Source organism: Mus caroli, chromosome 12, assembly GCF_900094665.2.
Source record: "Mus caroli chromosome 12, CAROLI_EIJ_v1.1, whole genome shotgun sequence".
NCBI classification, from domain to species: domain Eukaryota; kingdom Metazoa; phylum Chordata; class Mammalia; order Rodentia; family Muridae; genus Mus; species Mus caroli.
The window spans coordinates 99,413,458-99,432,457 of record NC_034581.1 but is presented as its reverse complement, the minus strand read 5'-3'; the positions used below and the strand labels follow the sequence as shown (position 1 = coordinate 99,432,457).

Sequence of the window (19,000 nt, the reverse complement as noted above, 5' to 3'; positions counted from 1 at the left end):
TTTGAGACAGGGTTTCTCTGTATAGCCCTGGCTGTCCTGGAACTCACTTTGTAGACCAGGCTGGCCTCGAACTCAGAAATCTGCCTGCCTCTGTCTCCTGAATGCTGGGATTAAAGGCGTGCACCACCATGCCCGGCAGCTTTGACCAGTTTTAAGTCTCTGCAGCAGCTTCTGGGGCTGTTCTCGCTGCCGTATAATATTCTGTCGAGCGGATGTTCTACCATAAGCCTTTCCACCCTAACCCCCATGCTGACCGAATTCAGGGCCTTACACACACCAGGCAAGGGCTCTACCACTGAGCTACGCCCTGTGTCCTCCATTTTACTTTTGTGGATGGCTTCTGATTTGGAGCGATGACAGTGATATCCGTGTGCCTTTTAGAGACAGCATTTTGCTCTTCTGGGAAACATGAGCCACAGCTGGGTCAGATGTTACATCTGTGCCCAACCTTACCAAATTCCTACCTCTGGTTTTCCCAAATTCACAGAGCACCACAGTGGATGGGAGCCCCACCCTCAACTATGCTTGGGAGTCTCTGTGGAAACAAGACAGGGTCAGAAGTATTTAGGGCAGACGTGGTCTATACCATGTAGAGGGGAGACTGGCCAGCAAGGTTCCTGGTGAGGTAGATTGAGTAAAGCCAGATCTAGGGGCCTTGCAGAATTGGGGTGGCAGTGGAGTCTGCCTCAAGCATTCACGGGAAGGATTTTGGGATGGGGCGACCAGGAGGGGGCAGTGAGTGGGATGTAAAGTGAATAGGTAAAAAATAAATTAAATTTAAAAAGAAGAAGCATTCAGATCTCCCCGCCCTCCTGGCTGTGCCCCAGGATTTCGTGGACAGGTGTCAGCAGAACGTACGGGAACATTGTACCTTCAGTCACAGGCTGTCGGAGCTGCAGGTATGGATCACCATGGCCACACAGACGTTGGAGTCACACCAAGGGGATGTGCGTCTGTGGGATGCTGAGTCCCAAGAGGCTGGACTCGAGGTAAGGTGCCGATTTGTTCTTCCAGCCATATTCCCCTGCAGCATTTGGGATGACCCTCATACAGGGGTACAGTGACTCCCTCCTCCCCAGATCAGTGCCTCAACGTGTGTGTGTGTGTGTGTGGGGGGGGGTGTTCGCATGCTCACTCATGTTTCCCATAGACGCTGCTGTCTGAAATCCCAGAGAAAGAGGTCCAGGTGTCCCTGCTCCAAGCACTGGGCCAGCTTGTGATGAAGAAGTCTTCCCCAGAGGGGGCAGCCATGGTCCAGGAGGAGCTGAGGAAGCTGATGGAGTCTTGGCAGGCCCTGCGGCTGCTAGAGGAGAACATGCTGAGGTGAGGGTCTTTTTTGCTTCCCACTTTGTCTCACACCATGCCTCCTTACCTCCTGGGGTCCCTGGAGCAGATGGCTGCAGCTAGCCTGTGGGCCAGGCATGGTGCCAGGAACCTGGGACCTTCCTTACCTTTGGCCCAGTTAGTGATTCTGGTAGAGGTCGGAGGATCTGAGATCATCCATCCCTCACTAGGGAGTTAGCCTCCAGCCTGTTCTTACTTGAGCGTATTTCTTTACCTGCATTGATAGGTATACGTACCTTCCTGGTGTGGTAAGGTGGGTTTAAAATAAGAGATGGCATGAACATGCCCGAGAAGCCTTCTGATGGTCTCCAAAGGTGGCTGGCTGCTAAGTGAATCCCAGGAGTTTCCTGTCCTTCTTGGTACCCCTGTCTGGTCGCTTCTCCTGGGACCGATGGATACTCATCCCGCGGCTGCCCTGAGAAAGTGTCTTTGTCTCCCCAGTCTCATGAGAAACCAGCAGCTGCAGAGGACAGAGGTGGACACGGGAAAGAAGCAGGTTTTCACCAACAACATCCCGAAGGCCGGCTTTCTCATCAACCCTCAGGACCCCATTCCCAGGAGACGGCACAGGGTGAGTCTGTCTTCCAGGCTTTGGGGAAAAGGTCAGATCCAATGCCAAGAGGAGGTCGGGGCCTCCAGCACAGCTCCCTTCCTGCCCTGGACTGCATGCTCAGCTCATGGGATGTATCTGCTTTCTTGTTACTGTCCCCTGATGTGACCTCAGAAGCAGTCAATTGTTGGAGGACTGAGAGTCTTGAGGATCTAACATCTAGAGGTCTCAGATCACACCAGAAGGTCAGGAACACCCCAAGACAAGGCTGCCCCTCATTTCTCTGAACCCCTGCAGCAGTTCATATTGGGAGAGGTTAAAAAAATTACCCCAGATAGCAAACAGATCAGAGATACAGGTCCTGACCTGGTAGCCTGCTTCTGCATTGCTGCCAAGCCCCAGCAGATGGTCTGTGCTGCCGGGCTCTGGAATACAGTATGAGAGACATGGCAGTGGGGTCCTGGAAGCTGAGCAGGTTTTTAAAAGGCATGTGCTGATGCTGGGTAGGATGTTATATTCAAGTCTGGGGTGAGTAAGCCCTTCTAGTGTGGATGAAATATCAGCTGAACCCCCAAGTCTGAGCAGAAGAGGGAGGGAAGTGGGGACATTGTCTTACTTTTCTATTACCATGACAAAACACCACGGCCAAGGTAACTTATAAAAACAACAGATTTATTGAGGGCTCACAGTTCCAGAACCTTTGAGTCCATGACTGTCATGGCAGAAAGCATGGTAGCAGCAAGCAGGCAGATGCCAGAGCAGTAGCTGAGAGCTTACATCTTGGTCCACAAGTATGAGTCAGAGAGAGCTAACAGGAAAAGGCATAGGCTTTTGACACCTCAAAGTCCATCCCCTTTGGTAGTTTCTTTAATAAGGTTATACTCCTAATTAGTTCTACTGCCTGGGAACCAAGCATCCAAATATATGAGCTATCCTTCAAACCACCACAGGCATGTTCTCAGTAGAGGGGACAGTGTATACAGAGACTGAGAGGGAGCTGAGGTGCAGCTGCAGGCTCCAGCAGAGAGGAGGAGGAGGAAGGGGAGAAGGAAGAGGAGGAAGAGGGGGAGGGAAAGAGAGAGGAGGGGGGAGGCAGCTCAACCTTCAGGACCCCAGAGAACTGGAACCCTGGGCTCTCCAGCCACATGGGGGAAGAGGGAGGACCCACCAAGGGACAGAAAAGGACTTAGCTGGACTGGGTTTTATTTCACTCTGTCCACATCTCTACAAACATGGAGGGTGGATGGCCACTGGGTAGGCATTTTGGTCAAGGATGGTGATAACTTCTGGAACTACAGAGAGGTGATGGTGAGAGATGCCCAGAGGTAATGGTGAAGGGTACCCTAAATGTGGATGACTAGAGACTGCTCTTCGTCCCTCTGCACCTCTCCCATGTCCCCCTGGGTCTTCTGTCCTCATCTTCATCCTTCTGCTGTGGTAGAGTCCCCAGACACACGGTCAGCAAGCCTTTCTCACCTCTGGCCATATGCCTTCCTGCAGGCAAACCCACTGGAAGGACACGACCTCCCTGAAGATCATCCCCAGCTCCTGAGGGACTTTGAACAGTGGCTGCAGGCAGAAAACTCCAAGCTACATAGAATCATCACAATGAGAGCGGCCACAGCCAAGGACTTGAGGACCAGAGAGGTGAAGCTGCAGGTCTGTCTCAAGGAGTAACCTTAATGGTGTCCATGCCATCGGGGCTTCCTCAAATGAAGGACTTCATACTTAATAGTAGTTTGTGAGCCAACCTGAATCTAAGTAATATTTAAATTTTTTTTGTTCAAATATTTTAGAATTAACTTCTTGCATCTGTCCATGCATGCATGCATGTATCCATACATGAATCTATCAATCCTACCTTATATCTATTGGAAAAATATCACCACTTTTGAACTGGTTAGCTGCCATAAACCACCATGATAGTGATTTGCTTACAACAACACCTATTATTTAACTTATGATTTTGACACTAGGTATTTGAGCTCACCCTTGTTTCTGCCAGTTCTGGGGTCAAGACACATCTGCTGGGAAACCTGATTTTTTTGGGGTGTGTGTGTGCAGAGGGTTTAAGACAGGGTTTCTCTGTGTAGCCCTGGCTGTCCTGGAACTCACTCTGTAGACCAGGCCGGCCTTGAACTCAGAAATCCACCTGCCTCTGACTCTCAAGTGCTGGGATTAAAGGTGTGCACCACCACTGCCGGGCAACCTGATCTTTTATCGGATGTGAGGCAGCTAAGTGGCTCTGGTGGGGGTCTGGAATGGCATGGACTATGCCTGTCTCATTCTTGTGTGGGACAGCCTAGACTGCTCCAGGTGGCTGCAGACTGTCAGGAAGCACGCAGGAAGGGTCAAGGCCCTTGGGTGCCTCGGTCAGGGACCAGAGGCTTATGTCACATACTAGCTCACACAGATTCTTCTGTGTTGTACAAAGGATGTCAGCAGGCTGTCTGGGGTTCAAGGAAGGGGAAAACAGACTCCATCACATGATGTGAAGGTATTGGTGGGGTGGGGGAGGGGGGAATCGGACACTTGTATGCAGTCTACCACTACTTTCTACTCTGTGCTATCTGATTAGTCACTGTCTTAGTCTGTTTCTGCTATAATGCTGTATTATATACTGCTATAACAAAAATACTCCAGACTGAGTCATTTATAGCAAACAGGAATTTCACCTTCCAAAGTCCAGAAAGTCCAAGTACCAGAACCTTGCAAGGTTTCCTTGTTTCATAATACGGTCAAAAGATGGAGGAGGCCCAGAGGCAATGGGGGTTCCTTAAAAGGGGGTCTTTCTTTGTGACAGTATTAGTCTTACCCATCCCCGAGAGTTGTTCATCCCACTCTCAGACCAGGTCATCTCTCAAAGGTCCCATCCCCCAATACAGTCCACATGAGTTTGGAATGGGACAATCATTCAACCCATAGAAGTCACCAGACCTTTTTCGAGTCTATTTCTCAGATGCCCTCTGCCTTTGCTGTACACCTGACTGCGGCAGCAACTTCCTCCGTGGCCTCCTTTCTGGTGGGGCCTTCACCCAGGTCAAGTCTCCATCTGCAGGTAGCCAGGACCCAACACAATCACTAGTGTGACCTTGACCCCCTGGTGAAAGATTTTAGCATGATGTTCAAGCCTATGCCGTTGTACAGGGAAGACCTCCCTAATCAAGTCCGCTCCGAGTCTTCTCTCCCTTATTTGTGTGAAATCTCAGTCTGATGTTAGAGTCCAGGTTTCTTCTTACTTACCCTGCTCGGCAATCATCTGAACTGTATTTTCAGTGTAGCCCTTTATGGAAAAATATCTGACAACCTTTTAAAATGTTACCTTTTCCTTGATACCTTTTTCTCCTTGTCTTAAATGTCACTGTCATCTGCATCCCACACACTGTGTGTGTGTGGTTTTTTTCCCTTTGTTTCTTTTGTGTGTCTTTCACCTGTGACTCAGAATGTTGAATTCTGAATATTTTTTCTGATTCACCTTCCATTTCTATCTGTGTCTTATTCACTCTTCTGCATTTCTGTTAAGCTCTTAACACTGGTTGTTGTAATGATTGGTTTTGGAAGTTCTACTTGGTTCCGGTTGGTCTGGTTGGCTGCCTTCTTTGGCTTCCCTCACATCCTTGATGAAATGTTTAAGCGTGTCTTTTAACTTTTAGACTGTAGTCTACCGTGACTGCATTGACAAATAATTCTGCTACCTCCAGGCATCTAGGAGCATTTCTCTTATATAGGTTTGCTTTTCATTCTTGGTGTCGAGTATTGTTGGGCGGCTACGTTTTGTCCTGGACAAAATATACGTAAGACTAATTTGGAACTTAGGATAATCTCTTCCTCCAGAGATGATTTTGTTTGCTATTACCAAAAAAAATGGGGGCTTTATGATTCTTGGGCCATTGAGTCCACGTTCAAGGGCCACTGAGATGACCTGGAACTCGGTTATAAGTACACTCAAGGCCCAGATTCACTTATGTACTCTGAGAACAAGTCTGCAGGCATCTGGTCTACAAAGAGAATAAGTCCCTGCCTCTGCCAAGGCCAGGCTTTGGCTGCCTTATCCTTGTGAGGCTGCAGAAACATATCAGCTTCAAAGCTGGTGGTATTCCCCCTAGGTTGTCAAAAATCCTAAGAGCAAAAGGAAGTCTGGACAGAGGCCTCCCTTCTCAGGCCTCGTCCATGTCTGGGGCTTCTGTGGTGTCTTTACTTGGTTTGTGGTGGTTTGGATTATGCTAGGCAAGTGCTCTGCTGTGGAGGCTGTGACTCCACCCCTTACTCTGTCCTTACTCGCTGCCCCTGTTTGTTAGTCCGTTGCTGGCTTTAAATGTCACCCCGTGTTCTCAGTGAATGGCTTATCCCACGGAGGGAGCCGCATATCACCAGCAAGTCCACCCACCCACTCACCACCCTCTATTCCAGTCATATCAAAAATGACCTCCAGTCTATCCTACACCGGGGTGGGTTCTGAATAGCTTAGCCAGGGTCCAAAGCTGGGATTGAAGCTTAGGCTCCAGCCTGTGGACCCCTGATCCACCCCACATCACAGCATCTGTCAGAACTCCCGGGAAGAGGAAATGTCACCCTAGGGGAAAGCTGTGGTCTTCTTAGACAGATAAAGCTTATGTGACTGAGCATCAACGCTGGCAGTCTCAAATGCCAGCAGTGTCATCTCTCAGTGATCATTATTTTATCATGGCGACCACTGTGACAAACCTTTTGTGACCCCAGTTTGTCAGTGTTGGGAGTAACAGCCTCACTGCCATTCTGCCTGTTGGGAGTTCTCTGACATTCTGGATGGATGCAAGGCTGGAAAGATGGCTCTGTAGTCGAGAACATTTGTTGTTCTTGGAGAGGACCTGGGTTTCCTTCCCAGCATCCACATGGTGGCTCAGAACCATCCATAGCTCCAGTTCTGTAGGCATCAGGCACACTCATGATGCACATAGATATAGGCAGGCAAATGCTCGTGCATATAAAATAAATACGTCTAGGGCCCATTTTTAAAAAGAATATTTATTTTATGTATATGAGTGTTTTATGTGCATGAATGTCTGTGCCCTTATGTGCCACATCTGTGCCTGGTGCCTTTGGAGACCAGAAGAGGACATCAGAGTCTTTGGGACTAAAGTTAAAAATAGTTATGAATCAACATTTGGGTGCTGAGAACTGAACTCAGGTTTTCTGAAAGAACAGCCATAACTTTTAACCATTGAGCCATCTCTCCATCCCTAAAAACCCTTTATTAAAAACTTGCATGGATGAGAATCTCATATTACGGGCCCTGCCCACATCTCCCAGCATGCTTCATGGGGCCCTTGATTGGCATCCTTACCAGCCAGGTGGGGTTCTTGAGCCACCGGGCAGCTGTGGCATGATGCCACCTTCTCTCTCAGGAGCTGGAAGCCCGAATCCCAGAAGGCCAGCACCTCTTTGAGAACCTGCTTCGTCTTGGGCCGGCAAGGGACCCCTCCAACGAGCTGGAAGATCTGCGCTACCAGTGGATGCTGTATAAGTCCAAGCTCAAGGACTCTGGCCACCTGCTGGTAGGTGCTGGGGCGAAAGGTTGGGGGTCCCAGGAGGCAACCATGTCTCGGGGAGACAGAATTGCATCTATGCATGTTCATTCCTGCGTGTCCATATTATCAGGCCACTGGGGCTGCTTAAAGGAGGTGAGGGACACTCTTGGCTCTCAGGTTCTTGTAATATTATTTATCCATCTTACCTCCCAGGGAGGATGGAGCCTATGACTAAGGGCAGTGACTCCTGCTTAGTACATGAAGATGTCTTGCTCCCTCTGTGTTACAGTTTTACATCATTTCCCATTTGGTCCTAGAACCACCTTCTGCTGGAATAGCTGCCCCCCAGACTCCAGAGGGAATAGCTGAGTCCCACCCCTAACCCCAAGGCTAGAAGGGTCACATAGCCCTTCACTGGGGCGTGGTGTTGCCATGGGGATGCCATAGGGAACTGAATCCTGAGCCTCAGCTCCTCTCTTCCTCTGACCTTGGCCTAGCTAGCCCTTTTATCTCCTGGTCCTCCTGTCCCTACGAAAACCATTGGTTAATGGTTAACTATGGCCTCCTAACTTGCCCATGTAGGAGAGGATCTGGTGACCAAAGCGAGACAAAGAAGTTAAGTGTCCTAGGTCCAGGAAGGAGTGGGTGGCTCCCTGGACCCCACTTTCAGCCACAGCTTGAGGCAAGCCGGGCTTTTTTGGCTCTGCAATTTCCAGGTTGGCCACTAGGTGTCAGCTCAGCCCAGGCCATATAGACCACATCCCGAGCCCTGGCCAAGGCCATCCAGACAGTGCCACCTGGACCTGAAGTGTGTTAAAAAGCTCATTAAATGGGATCCCCTGCTGGTGCAGGCTGTCCAGATGACCGGCAGTTTGAACGAAATACTCCCCTGACAGAATGAATATTCTGTTACGGGGGTTCTGTTGGGGTTTAAGTTTTACGCGCCTAGCTGACTTTTTTTTTAAACCCCATTTCTTCTCCCTTCCCTAAAATAACAGACTGAGAGTTCTCCGGGGGAGCTGACTGCATTCCAGAAGGTACGTGTCTGCCATCTGTTCCACACAGCTAGAGGGCAGAGAATGTGCAAGGCTAGGAGCCTGTGACTCTGGTGCAGGGTGTCTGGGTTTTCTAGAAGGTTCCGGGAGAGCTGGAGAGCTCGGATGGAGAATCCGCTTTGGTCTGTAATGGGCTGGGCCCCCGAGGTGTATGTTCTCAGGAAGCCCCAGGCTCAGGGAGGGATTGAAGTGTGTGTAGATGACTTAGCCTTGACGTGAGACCGAGAAGGACCCTGGATTTGTCATCCAGACCTCGGGACACTCTGGAGAGAGACTGAATGCTGCACTGATTATACCTGTGACAGCAGATGTAAACCAGGACTGGCCCAGGAGCCTGGACTATCCCAGGCAAATAGATCTTGTGGCCTTTTTGGCCCCAGGGGACTCATTAGAAAGGGTGGTGGAGTCCTTTGTTCTGCCAGACAGGCTGTGCCCACTGCTGCCCACTGAGACACTTTGGCTCTTCCCGTACTGGTCACGGTGAAAGCGAGAACAGTGCCAGTTCCTGCCCTCTAGGTGGCACCCCTAAAGTTGACACCAGGTGTCATACCAGATGACACAGCCTAGGCTCTGGGTGTCAGGACTGGTGCTCAGTGGCCTCAGTTCTCTTTGCAGTGCTGTTTAAGGTGCTCGGGTTTTAGAGAATGCACCCATGATCTTTAGACTCATGGGCTTGGGCAGTAAGTCGTTGTTTTGGGAGCCTGTGGCAGAGGATGGCTGCCCGCTCACTTCCTGACCAACTAGCAATGAAGGGAGAGGGAGAGGCTGGGGAAGGGGGAGGGAAAGAGAGAGAAGGGGTGGGGAGGAAGGGGGGGAGGGGGAAATTGAGTACTGAGACCCGGGCATAAGCTTCAGCCAGCTAGGCTCCAACTCTCATAGTCTCTGTAACCTCCCCTAATAGGGACAGCCACCTAGGGATCGAGTTGTCCAAACCACCACTCTGTGGGGACATCTGCAACTCAAGCCTGGACAGTCGTGGCTGGGCATCTCCATGCACTCTGCCACTCACAAGGAATAGCTTCCTTAACCCAGCTCTAAGCCCGAGGAAGGGAACATCATGGAGACAGGATGTGCCCACCAGCATGTGACTGCTAACTGGCATCAGGCCTCAGCACCTAATGCTTTACTGTCTCACAGGGTGCCTTGGAGGCCTCCCTGGAGCCTGGACGGTCTCCCCAATCCTGTCCCTTACTGTCCCCAGTGTTACCACTGTTTTCTTGCCAAACATTGACCCTAATAACGTGAGTCCACAGCCCAGTCTGGTTCAAAGGATCCAGCGTCACTTCAGATCCCTCGTGCCCCAGAGTCAGCATCCCTGGTATGGATACCCTGGGTTCAATCCTGGCCTCTGGCAGCTTTGGGAGACCAAGGCTGAGCCCTGGGCCTTTCAGCTTTGTGGCCTTGGACAGCTGGCCTTGCCTTAGGTCTTCCCACGTCTTTCGTGATGTGTGAAATGGAAGTGCCCACACTGGCTTCATTTACTCTGTGGATGAATTTGAAGGCTTTTGTGAAGCCAGAGCGTGCTGAAGGGGGTGTGTTTCGCCCAGGATTTGCCCTAATTCAGAATGATGTGAACTTTGTGGAGTGCAGAGGTGTCAGGAAAGGGCATGTGACCCCTACTGCCTGGCCTGGTGGCCCCTGGAGGAAATGGAAGTCCCAAGATCAGTGTTCAATCTGCCTATGGTTGCTGCAGTTTAAGCCCCTCCATGATTGAGAGTCCACATCCATGCACCCTAGGCCAGAGTTGATCAGGGGCAACCAACCTTTAGTCACTGAAACATAACATTATGTTCTACAAAGTTACAAAGAGCTGTTACCGCTGTGGCTTCCTTCTTCTCCTTCTTCTCCTTCTTCTCCTTCTTCTCCTTCTTCTCCTTCTCCTCCTCCTCCTCCTCCTCCTCCTCCTCCTCTTCTTCTTCTTCTTCAAAAAAAAACCCCTTACAGTATTTTGTTTGTTTATAGTTTTGTGTTGGACCACATTCCTAGCTGTGACATGACACACACGTACCCCCGTCAGAAAGGTTCTAAGTGTTAGTTACATCTGGATCCCTGGTCTAGCCATGGTGCCTTCTAACTGCCTCTCCTTTCAGTCATTTCATTTATTTTGTCAATACGGAGTCATTGCTGATTCTGTGCAGAATGCCGATTAAGTTGCTCAAATCCCACCAACCAACAAGAGAGTGATGTATGCCATCCTAGCATGTGAGCACCTGGCTGTGTGCACAGTGCCAGGGACATCTATGTGGAACTGGGGTTGACAGTCTCTGGGTCAGGAGGCTCTGAAGAGCAGCAGCCATGAGGCCCAAGGTTCAACAATTAGCCCTGGTGAACTACAGCCAGGAGATGATAGCCATTGTTCTGCTGAGTGGACAAACCAGCAGGTTCTTTCTGTGTGTCCACACTGATTCAAACACATAGGCATATAATAGTCTGGCTTCTGTGCTGGCTTCCTTCTAAGCCAGTGAGTGAGCCTTGGCCTCCTGTAATGAAGGAAGCCATTCATGGCAGCTTGGGACTCAGAGACGACCTATGGGGTGGCTTGTGAGCCCAGACGGCTGCGCCCAACCCCTCTGAGGTCCTGATCCACTGCTCTGGATAATTCATGAATCCGTGTTTCTGACATCCCCACATATTGCTCACACTTCCAGTTCAGGGACCACACTTTGAGAACTGATGTTTTATGCTCTGACTTCAAGTCCGGACTCCGTCACTGGTGTGTGTGTGACATTTGGCAAAAACCATGATCTTCCCATGAAGGAAGTCCACAGAACTAAGTCCAGGAAGAGCTTCCTTCCTGTTAACTGGTACATTGGAGGCTCTCAATTGTCCTGTATATGAGTGTATATGAGGGCTTCACATGTCTGTAGACACGCTCCCTACTTCTTCCAAGAGCGGAAAGAGCAGTGACAGACGTCTTGTGTTAGTCAGCTTTCAGTTACTGTTACAGAATGCTTGAGGAAATCAGCTTATCAAGAGGGAAGGGCCCCCACCTCTTTTACCCTTATTGTTTACTTTTGTGTTTCACCTGCACACAAGTTTGCACCACAAGCATGCAGTACCTGTAGAGACCACAAGAGGGCACCCAACTCCCTGGAACTGGAGTTACAGTTGTGAGCTGCTGTGTGGGTACTGGGAATCAAACCTAGGTCCTCTGTAAGAGCAGACAGTGTTCTTTACAGATGAACCATGTGCAGCCCCGCTTCTTAAGGATTCTACTCCTCCAAGTAGCTAGCGAGGAGATCAGTCCTTTAACTGATGAGTCTCTGTGGGACATTCAAAGCTGAAATTCATAGTCTGCCTCTTGTTATTTATGTGGTTAGGTATATGCAAGTGTGACAAAACTCCAAACACATGTGTACACACATGCACACACTTATGTACACAAATACTTGTGCACACACATGTGCACACACACACACACACGTGCATACTTGTGCACACATGCAGGCACACACATGTACACACATGCATGCACACACTTATGCACATGCATACTTGTACAGACATGCACACACACTTATGCACATACGTACTTGTGCACACATACGTGCACACACACATATACACATGCACATACCCATGCATACACAGAAGCCAGCCAGGTAGACCAGCCTGGCTTCTGCAGAGGCTGTAATCTCACCAACTTGAAAACATTCTGTGTATTTATTCTTTTCTGTCCACGGGGAAGAAAGACGCCCAGTGTTGGGCTGATGATTTATGCGTGGTTGCTTCTCCACATTCCCTGACTCCGGCCAGCTCTCCAGTCATCTAATGCTCCAGCTACGTCAGCAGCTCTGGTCTGTTTGTTTGCATAAACAGAATAATTAAGATTTATTAAATTTGTACTGCCAACGCGTTAGCCAGCTTGGTGCCAACAGATGCTTGCCTGCAGCCCTCAGACACGTAAATGGTAGGTTTTTTTTTTTTTTTTTTTTTGGATGGCAGCTGGGACGGGGCTGTGACACACCTCAGGCCTTTCTGTGGCCCGGAGTGGGGTGCCGCCCTCCCTGAAGACGGCCTTTTCTCTTGAAGCCGGGTCTGACTGGTGCTGCTGTTTTCCAGGGCAAATCAGGGCGGTTTGCAGGGGCCAGGCACAGGTGCTTCCTGGGTACACCACACAGTGGGGCTCTTGGTATATAGACCCACCTAGGAATGGCATTAGGTTTTTGTGTGATTGTATTGCTAAGGTTTTTTTTTTTTTCCCCTCTATTTTCACCTTGCTGGAATTTAGATTTTTGTCCTAGTCTAGCTTTCCCAGGGAGTACTCACGATCACCCCCCACCCCACCTCCACTCAGGGAGTACTCATGATCCCCCCCTTTACATTTAGGGAGTATTCACGATCCTCACCCCCCTACTCAGGGAGTACTCACAATCGCTTCCCCCACCAACTCAGGTGACCTTCACCTGGGAATCTTGGAAGTTGAAATCTCTGCTTCTGATTGGGTTTCATTCTTCATTCTTGCTTTCTTTGGGCTACACATTTAGCCCACCTATCTGGGGGAGTCCCTGCTTTTGGTTCGAATTCTCAAGAAATAGCTTTTTGGGGGCTGGAGAGATGGCTCAGTGGTTAAGAGCACTGACTGCTCTTCCAGGGGTCCTGAGTTCAAATCCCAGCAACCACATGGTGGCTCACAACCATCTGTAATGAGATCTGACACCCTCTTCTGCTGTGTCTGAAGACAGCTACAGTGTACTTATAATAAATAAATAAATAAATAAATAAATAAATAAATAAATAAATAAATCTTTAAAAAGAAAGAAAGAAATAACTTTTCCCCATTCCCTTCAACCAGATGTGGAGCGATCTGCCCCTCTCTCTGTGAGGTCGCTGTCCTTGTTCCCTCTTCCCCACTGAAGACACAGCCTCTCCTCATGCAGCTTTTTTCTCCTTCACTTCCTCTCTCTCACTCCATCCTTCCCCCCACCCCCTGCCTTCCCAAGAGTCTTCCATAGCCGAGGCTATGTTTGTGAGGATGAACCAGGTTTCTAAGCCTGCCTCTCCCTCCTGAGTGCAGTGTGACAGGTGGACCCCACCATAGCCAGTTTCCCCAGTGTGGGCAATCAAACCCAGGGCTTCATGCATGCTGGACAAGCACTCTACCTGCTGAGCGGTGCCATCCCCAGCTCCTCTGTAGAAGCTTTTCAGTCGAGTTTACTCTGGCCTTGGTGACAACTGCTTTCTTTCTTGGTAGAAAGAGGAATGGTTGCCTTTGAACAGGTACTTGGGTTGGGATATTGTAGTATCAGACCTAGGAGGCATTGGCTGGCTTCTCATGGTAGAGGATAGCTCCCTCTTGGAGATTTAAATAACGAAAACAAACAAAACCAACAAAGAAAAGCCTCCGACTGCCAGGTGCAGTGGACGCTCATGTGCCTGGCCCTACACACTCTACACAGCCTCTCTTCCTCTGTCCCATAGACAGCAAGGCCATTTGGAGCTGGGGCAGGCGGTGTCATTGACCTCCCTGGGCGTCACCCCTACACAGCTCAGCAATCAGATCAAACTTGTCTCTTCCCTGATCCCAGCTAAATACATAGCCGGGTTTTGCTCGGAGATGCTATCTCTGACCCCGACTGACCTCCAACCCCACTTGATGCCATCTGCCCTCTACCTACAGAACCCTAAGTGCTGCTTTTGAACTCGTTTATTTAGATGGCCTGCTTCCTTCCTTTTCATCCCAGCCTTCCTCTCTCTGACTCCACCCGACTTCTCAGAAACTCATACCAGCCAGGGAGCCTGGAACTGAGTGTGTGTGCATGCACATGCACACCCACACACCTAACACATTCTCTTTAGGGGCCAACAAGGAAATTGGCAGTCCTAGCTCATGTCGGTTCCAAGTGCCTCTCTCTCTCTGCAGAGTGTGATACCTATGCCCCACACAAAGCCATCCAAGAGAGAAGGGCTCCACCAGAGGCAAGGCTCCCATCCTTTCTTTGCTGAATAACAGTCATTCTCTGCTCTGGTCATCTGCCTATCCCTCAGTACCCAGGAGGTGACCACAGAGACACTGCCCCCTGTCTGTGAACATGGTCATTACCCCAATAGTCCGCTCAGAACATCTAGGCTCCTCTTCTCACACATGCACACACTCCACCCAAGGCCTCGTGTGTTCATCTCCTCATGGGCTTCCTGAATGCTTTCAACTGCTCTGGGAGGCTGGTTGTCCTCTGCCCATTTTACAGAAGCGAAACTAAGGCTATGGGAGAGTCAGCAGCCTGAGGCCACATACTGGCTCAACCTCCATCAACACAAACCCAAGGTTTTCCGCTCCTCTACATGGTGCACCTCCTAAGAAACCATGGTTAATGACAACCACAAGGGCCTTTGGGCCTCAGCAGTCCAACATGGGTCCACCCACCAACCTTTGTGATTGTGTAGCTGATGAGGAGCTGTGCGGTCCCACTGCCCAAGGGCCTTGGACCACACGGGCCTACCTAGCCCAGGAAGAGATTAACCGTTGAAGCCTGAGGTGTGGTTTCCACTGAGTACATTTTGCTTTCCAAGGCAAGCCATTGTCATTTGAGGGTCCACCAGGCAAGGATTTCTGTCATCCCTGGCCAGATCTGTTGTTCTGTTGTTATACTCCTTCCAAACCCTTGAATGGTCGCAGGAGTCTGCGGAGAACTTTGTGGCCGGCTAAGCTCAGCTACACATCCTAGCCGATGTGTCTCACTGTTGCGACAAATGCCTGACAAAGGAACCCAAAGGCAGGTTCGAGGGTACCATCCATCATGGGGATGGTGGCTGGTCACACCGTGCCCACAGTCCCGAGGCAGAGAAAGATGGATGCTGGTGCTCGGTTAATCATGTTATCCCTTTTATTCAGCCGGAAGCCCATGAGATGGTGCCACCCGCTGTTAGGTTGGGTCCGCCCACCTCAACACAATCTAGAACTCCCTCCTAGGCATGCTCAGAGGTTTGTGGCTCTAGATTGACACCCCAGACTACCCATCACACCCTTCGTCACAGTGAGCCGCAGTCACGTGGTTGATCCAGCATGTCCTCCAGCCCCAATCCCCGAGGCACCTAGCCACTTATGTACTCACGTATATCTCGTTTTGGTTCACAGAGTCGGAGGCAGAAGCGGTGGCGGAGTCCCTGCTCTCTCCTACAGAAAGCGTGCCGCGTGGCGCTGCCATTGCAGCTGTTGCTCCTGCTCTTTCTGCTGCTGCTGTTCCTGCTGCCAGCCGGCGAGGAGGAGCGCAGCTGCGCCCTGGCCAACAACTTCGCCCGCTCCTTTGCGCTCATGCTTCGGTACAATGGCCCCCCGCCCACCTAGCCCACTGGGCGCACAGGTGACCTTCTGCAGTTCCTCAGAGGCTGGCTGCTGGGGACCCAGTAGCCGATCAGACACCCAGAGCAGCCTTAGACCAAATGCTGCCTCTGTTCCCAGAACAAACTTGCCTTTTTCTACGATGCTGCTTCTGTCTATTTATACTAAAATGTGTACTGTGTGTGGTTAGGGAATATGTACAGAATTTTTATATGCCATGTCCGTACATGCTCAGTGTAGATAACTTCAGATACAATGTCTCTTTGTGCTTATGGAAGCCCAAGACAGTGGGTTTCTCTAGTGGGATTTGTAGCACTTGTGCCTTAGCCTCCTGGCATCCCTGGGGGACAGAAAAAAAAAAATCACACGTTACTTTGATGACAGCCTGTTAACCAGAAATCCAGATGTTGCTGAAGAAGCCTCTGAGTGGTTACCATAGCCACACAGAATTGGAGTCCTGGGACTTGAGTATTTGGCTAGTTTTAAAGTCGCACAGACTTGGGCCGTGGGCTAGATAAAGAGAAGCCGTGATGGCAGGCCACTGGCTTAGCCAGAGCAGTGAGACAGGATGCGTGCCAGAGGGATGCCAAGAGAGCAACAGAAGAGCTGTAAAGATGAAGCCCAGTGGAGCACCACAAAATGGTGGTGCGGAGCACCCAACCCTGCACAGCAGCCACTGATAATACAGACCATGGAGGAATGCCCGTGACTGTGACCGTGACCATGACTGCGACCCCACGTCTTCAGAAGTGGCTGGGTTTTATTTGCATGTTTTCTCCAGGAAAGAGAAAAAGATGAACTTGACTTTTTATTCTCATGCACAAGGGTGAAGTGGCCTGTGTCAGTCCTGGGAGGCCCGTGCCACTGTACACAGCTGTTGAGCTGTCTGCAGCCTAGGGCATGAGCTGAGAGCAGAGTGGAAATGCTTGCCCACCAGGCCAGGAGAGTCTACGTTAAGCAGAGAGGAGAAACTCAGGCCATCTGAAGGGGCCTCTCTTCCCTTCCAAGAAGGAACTGTGCAGGCTGGTGGGTCTACAAGGCTGGGTAGGTCCCACATCCCCCCATGGGCCTATGGCTCACAGTCTGACCCCAGGCAGGAGCAGGCAAAGGCAGCTCCAGGCACAGGTGGGAGGCATCTGGGTGATTCCAGGTTATGCCCAAGACTGGACACATAGCCAGGGAATTCTGGGATGGTTCCTAAGTGCTTTAAAACTGGATCAGGTTCACCCTAAACTGACACTTTTTTTTTAACCTCTAGAAAATACTTAACACTCCCTTGTTACAGATGGAATTACACACTCCTTTGGAGTGTGTGTGCTTGCAGGCCTGATCATTATTAGCTCATCATCATCAGTGTCACAGACCCAGAGAGGCACTTTAAATACAGCAAATACTGTAGCCCTAAGAGGGACTGGACTCCCAGGTCACCGCACTGATGCACATGCAAGCTGGCGTCAGGCTGTACCAGGGGCAGCTTTCGTCTTAGCATGGTACCCAGAAAAGGTTGGACGTCAGCAAACAGGAAAGCAGTGTCTTGGGGCTCGTGACCCTGACTTGGTCTGTTACCCCAGTCACAAAGCCCTCTCTGCACCTGGCCACTTTGCTGGGAAATCAGGGGCTGGTGAACCCTGACCTCACTTAGACCCAGGTAGCCGAGCCCTGATGCTCACTCACCAAGAAAGACCACAGGTCCACCAACTCCATCAGAACTGTGGCAAGGGCCATCAATACTTCTGTAACCACGTTTCCATTTCAAAAGTAAAAAACCTGAGGCCCAGAGAGGGGAAGTAACTCACCCATAGCCACACAGCAAGAACCTAGACAGCCAGAAACGGACTGGTTCCCACAGTCTTCAGGTGATACCAGGTTTATTAGAGCAAACCTCCTCACACTTTCCTTCCCAGGAAGAATGAACAGGGCTCGACGATGGAGCACTTGCCTAGCAGGTGTAAGTCCTGAGTTCCACGGCCTGAATTGAAGAGGGATTGGGGGAGAGCTGTTTGCTACGAATGTGGGCGTGTTTCCTGATAAATACTGGGGAGGGTCAAACTTCAATACCTGGATGGGGGGGGGCAGGGTGGGAACCTGACTGTGTTTTTAACGACAATGACACTGTGGATTGCTTGTTGTGTAACATTTTTTTTTTTAACAGAGGGGACTGATATTTTTATTACTTTCATATGAATATAGCTGCAATATGACTAGCCACTTCTGGGCGCTTTTCAGACGTAGCTTCTTTTGCTTAAAATGGGGGCAGACACCTGCTACTGGGATGTGTCCTAGCCAGTTATCAAAGAGAGTTGGAAGGTGTCCCTGGAGAGGTGTATCAGGACTTTTTGTATAGAGTGTGTGTGTGTGTATGTATGTATGTATGTGCACAGATACATATGTATGTGTGTTTGTATGTGAATGTGGATATACGTGTGTGTGTGAGTGCATGTGTGTGTTGCCTCTGTGTGCATGTGTGTATGCATGTTTGTGTATATATGTACATGTGTGCATATGCATGTGTGTGTACATGTGTGAGTGCATGTGTGTGTATGTGTGTACATTTGAGTATGAGTGCATGTGTGTATGCATGTGTGTGTATGTGTGTACATTTCAGTGTGAGTGCATGTGTGTGTATGTGCATGTGTGAGTGCATGTGTTAATGTATGTGTGTGTGCACATGTGTGTTTGCATGTATGCATCTGTATGTGTGTACATTTATGTGTGAGTGCATGTGTGTGTGTGTGTGTGCATGTTCCTGTTCCTTTGTCCTGCAGACAGTCCTCACATATAACCCTCATAGGTTAGCCCGTGAAAGTGGATGTGTGAGAATCCATTGATAGTATCAGTGCCATTGACCCCCTGGTCTGTATGCTTCCTCCTGCCCTTTTCTGCCCCATCCTTCCTCTGAGATCAGACTGGTGCTTTTAGGGGCAGAGAGTGTGTCTATAACTCAGACGGAATGAGTGGAGTTAGTGGTCCTGACTGCAGGGGAATCATGAAGACCTGGAGGTACTGGCAGAAAGGGCAGAGGGGCTGCCCCTAGACACAGGCAATGGTGTCCTCGGGGGGGCTGGCACGGAAAAGCTGGCATTTCATTGAGTCTCACACTGCCCGCCCCAATTCAAACCTGAGAGTTCTTCACCCCTAAATGGGAGCTGAGAAACCAAGGCATTTAAAGATATGAAGCAGCTTGCCCACATCCTGGTGAGAATTGAATCCAGGGTTATTGGACCCTGAAGCCCACGCTAGGAGGCGAGGACTCTGGGTCATTGCC

The 19,000-nt window shown here is 50.1% G+C and overlaps 1 protein-coding gene across 4 annotated transcripts in view; it reads left to right on the top strand.

Moving 5' to 3' along the window:
- Positions 1-18,145, top strand: part of Syne3 (spectrin repeat containing nuclear envelope family member 3) — an 80,528-nt gene extending 62,383 nt beyond the window's left edge. For all 4 annotated transcript variants that reach the window (XM_021179379.2, XM_029484594.1, XM_021179380.2 and 1 more), the window contains 7 exons: positions 828-989; positions 1,151-1,323; positions 1,786-1,915; positions 3,395-3,553; positions 7,279-7,428; positions 8,400-8,438; positions 15,532-18,145. In XM_021179379.2, the coding sequence (XP_021035038.1) occupies positions 828-989; positions 1,151-1,323; positions 1,786-1,915; positions 3,395-3,553; positions 7,279-7,428; positions 8,400-8,438; positions 15,532-15,741 (1,023 nt within the window). In that variant the 3' untranslated portion in view covers positions 15,742-18,145. The remainder of the gene's footprint in view (positions 1-827; positions 990-1,150; positions 1,324-1,785; positions 1,916-3,394; positions 3,554-7,278; positions 7,429-8,399; positions 8,439-15,531) is intronic.
- Positions 18,146-19,000: the final 855 nt, after the last annotated feature.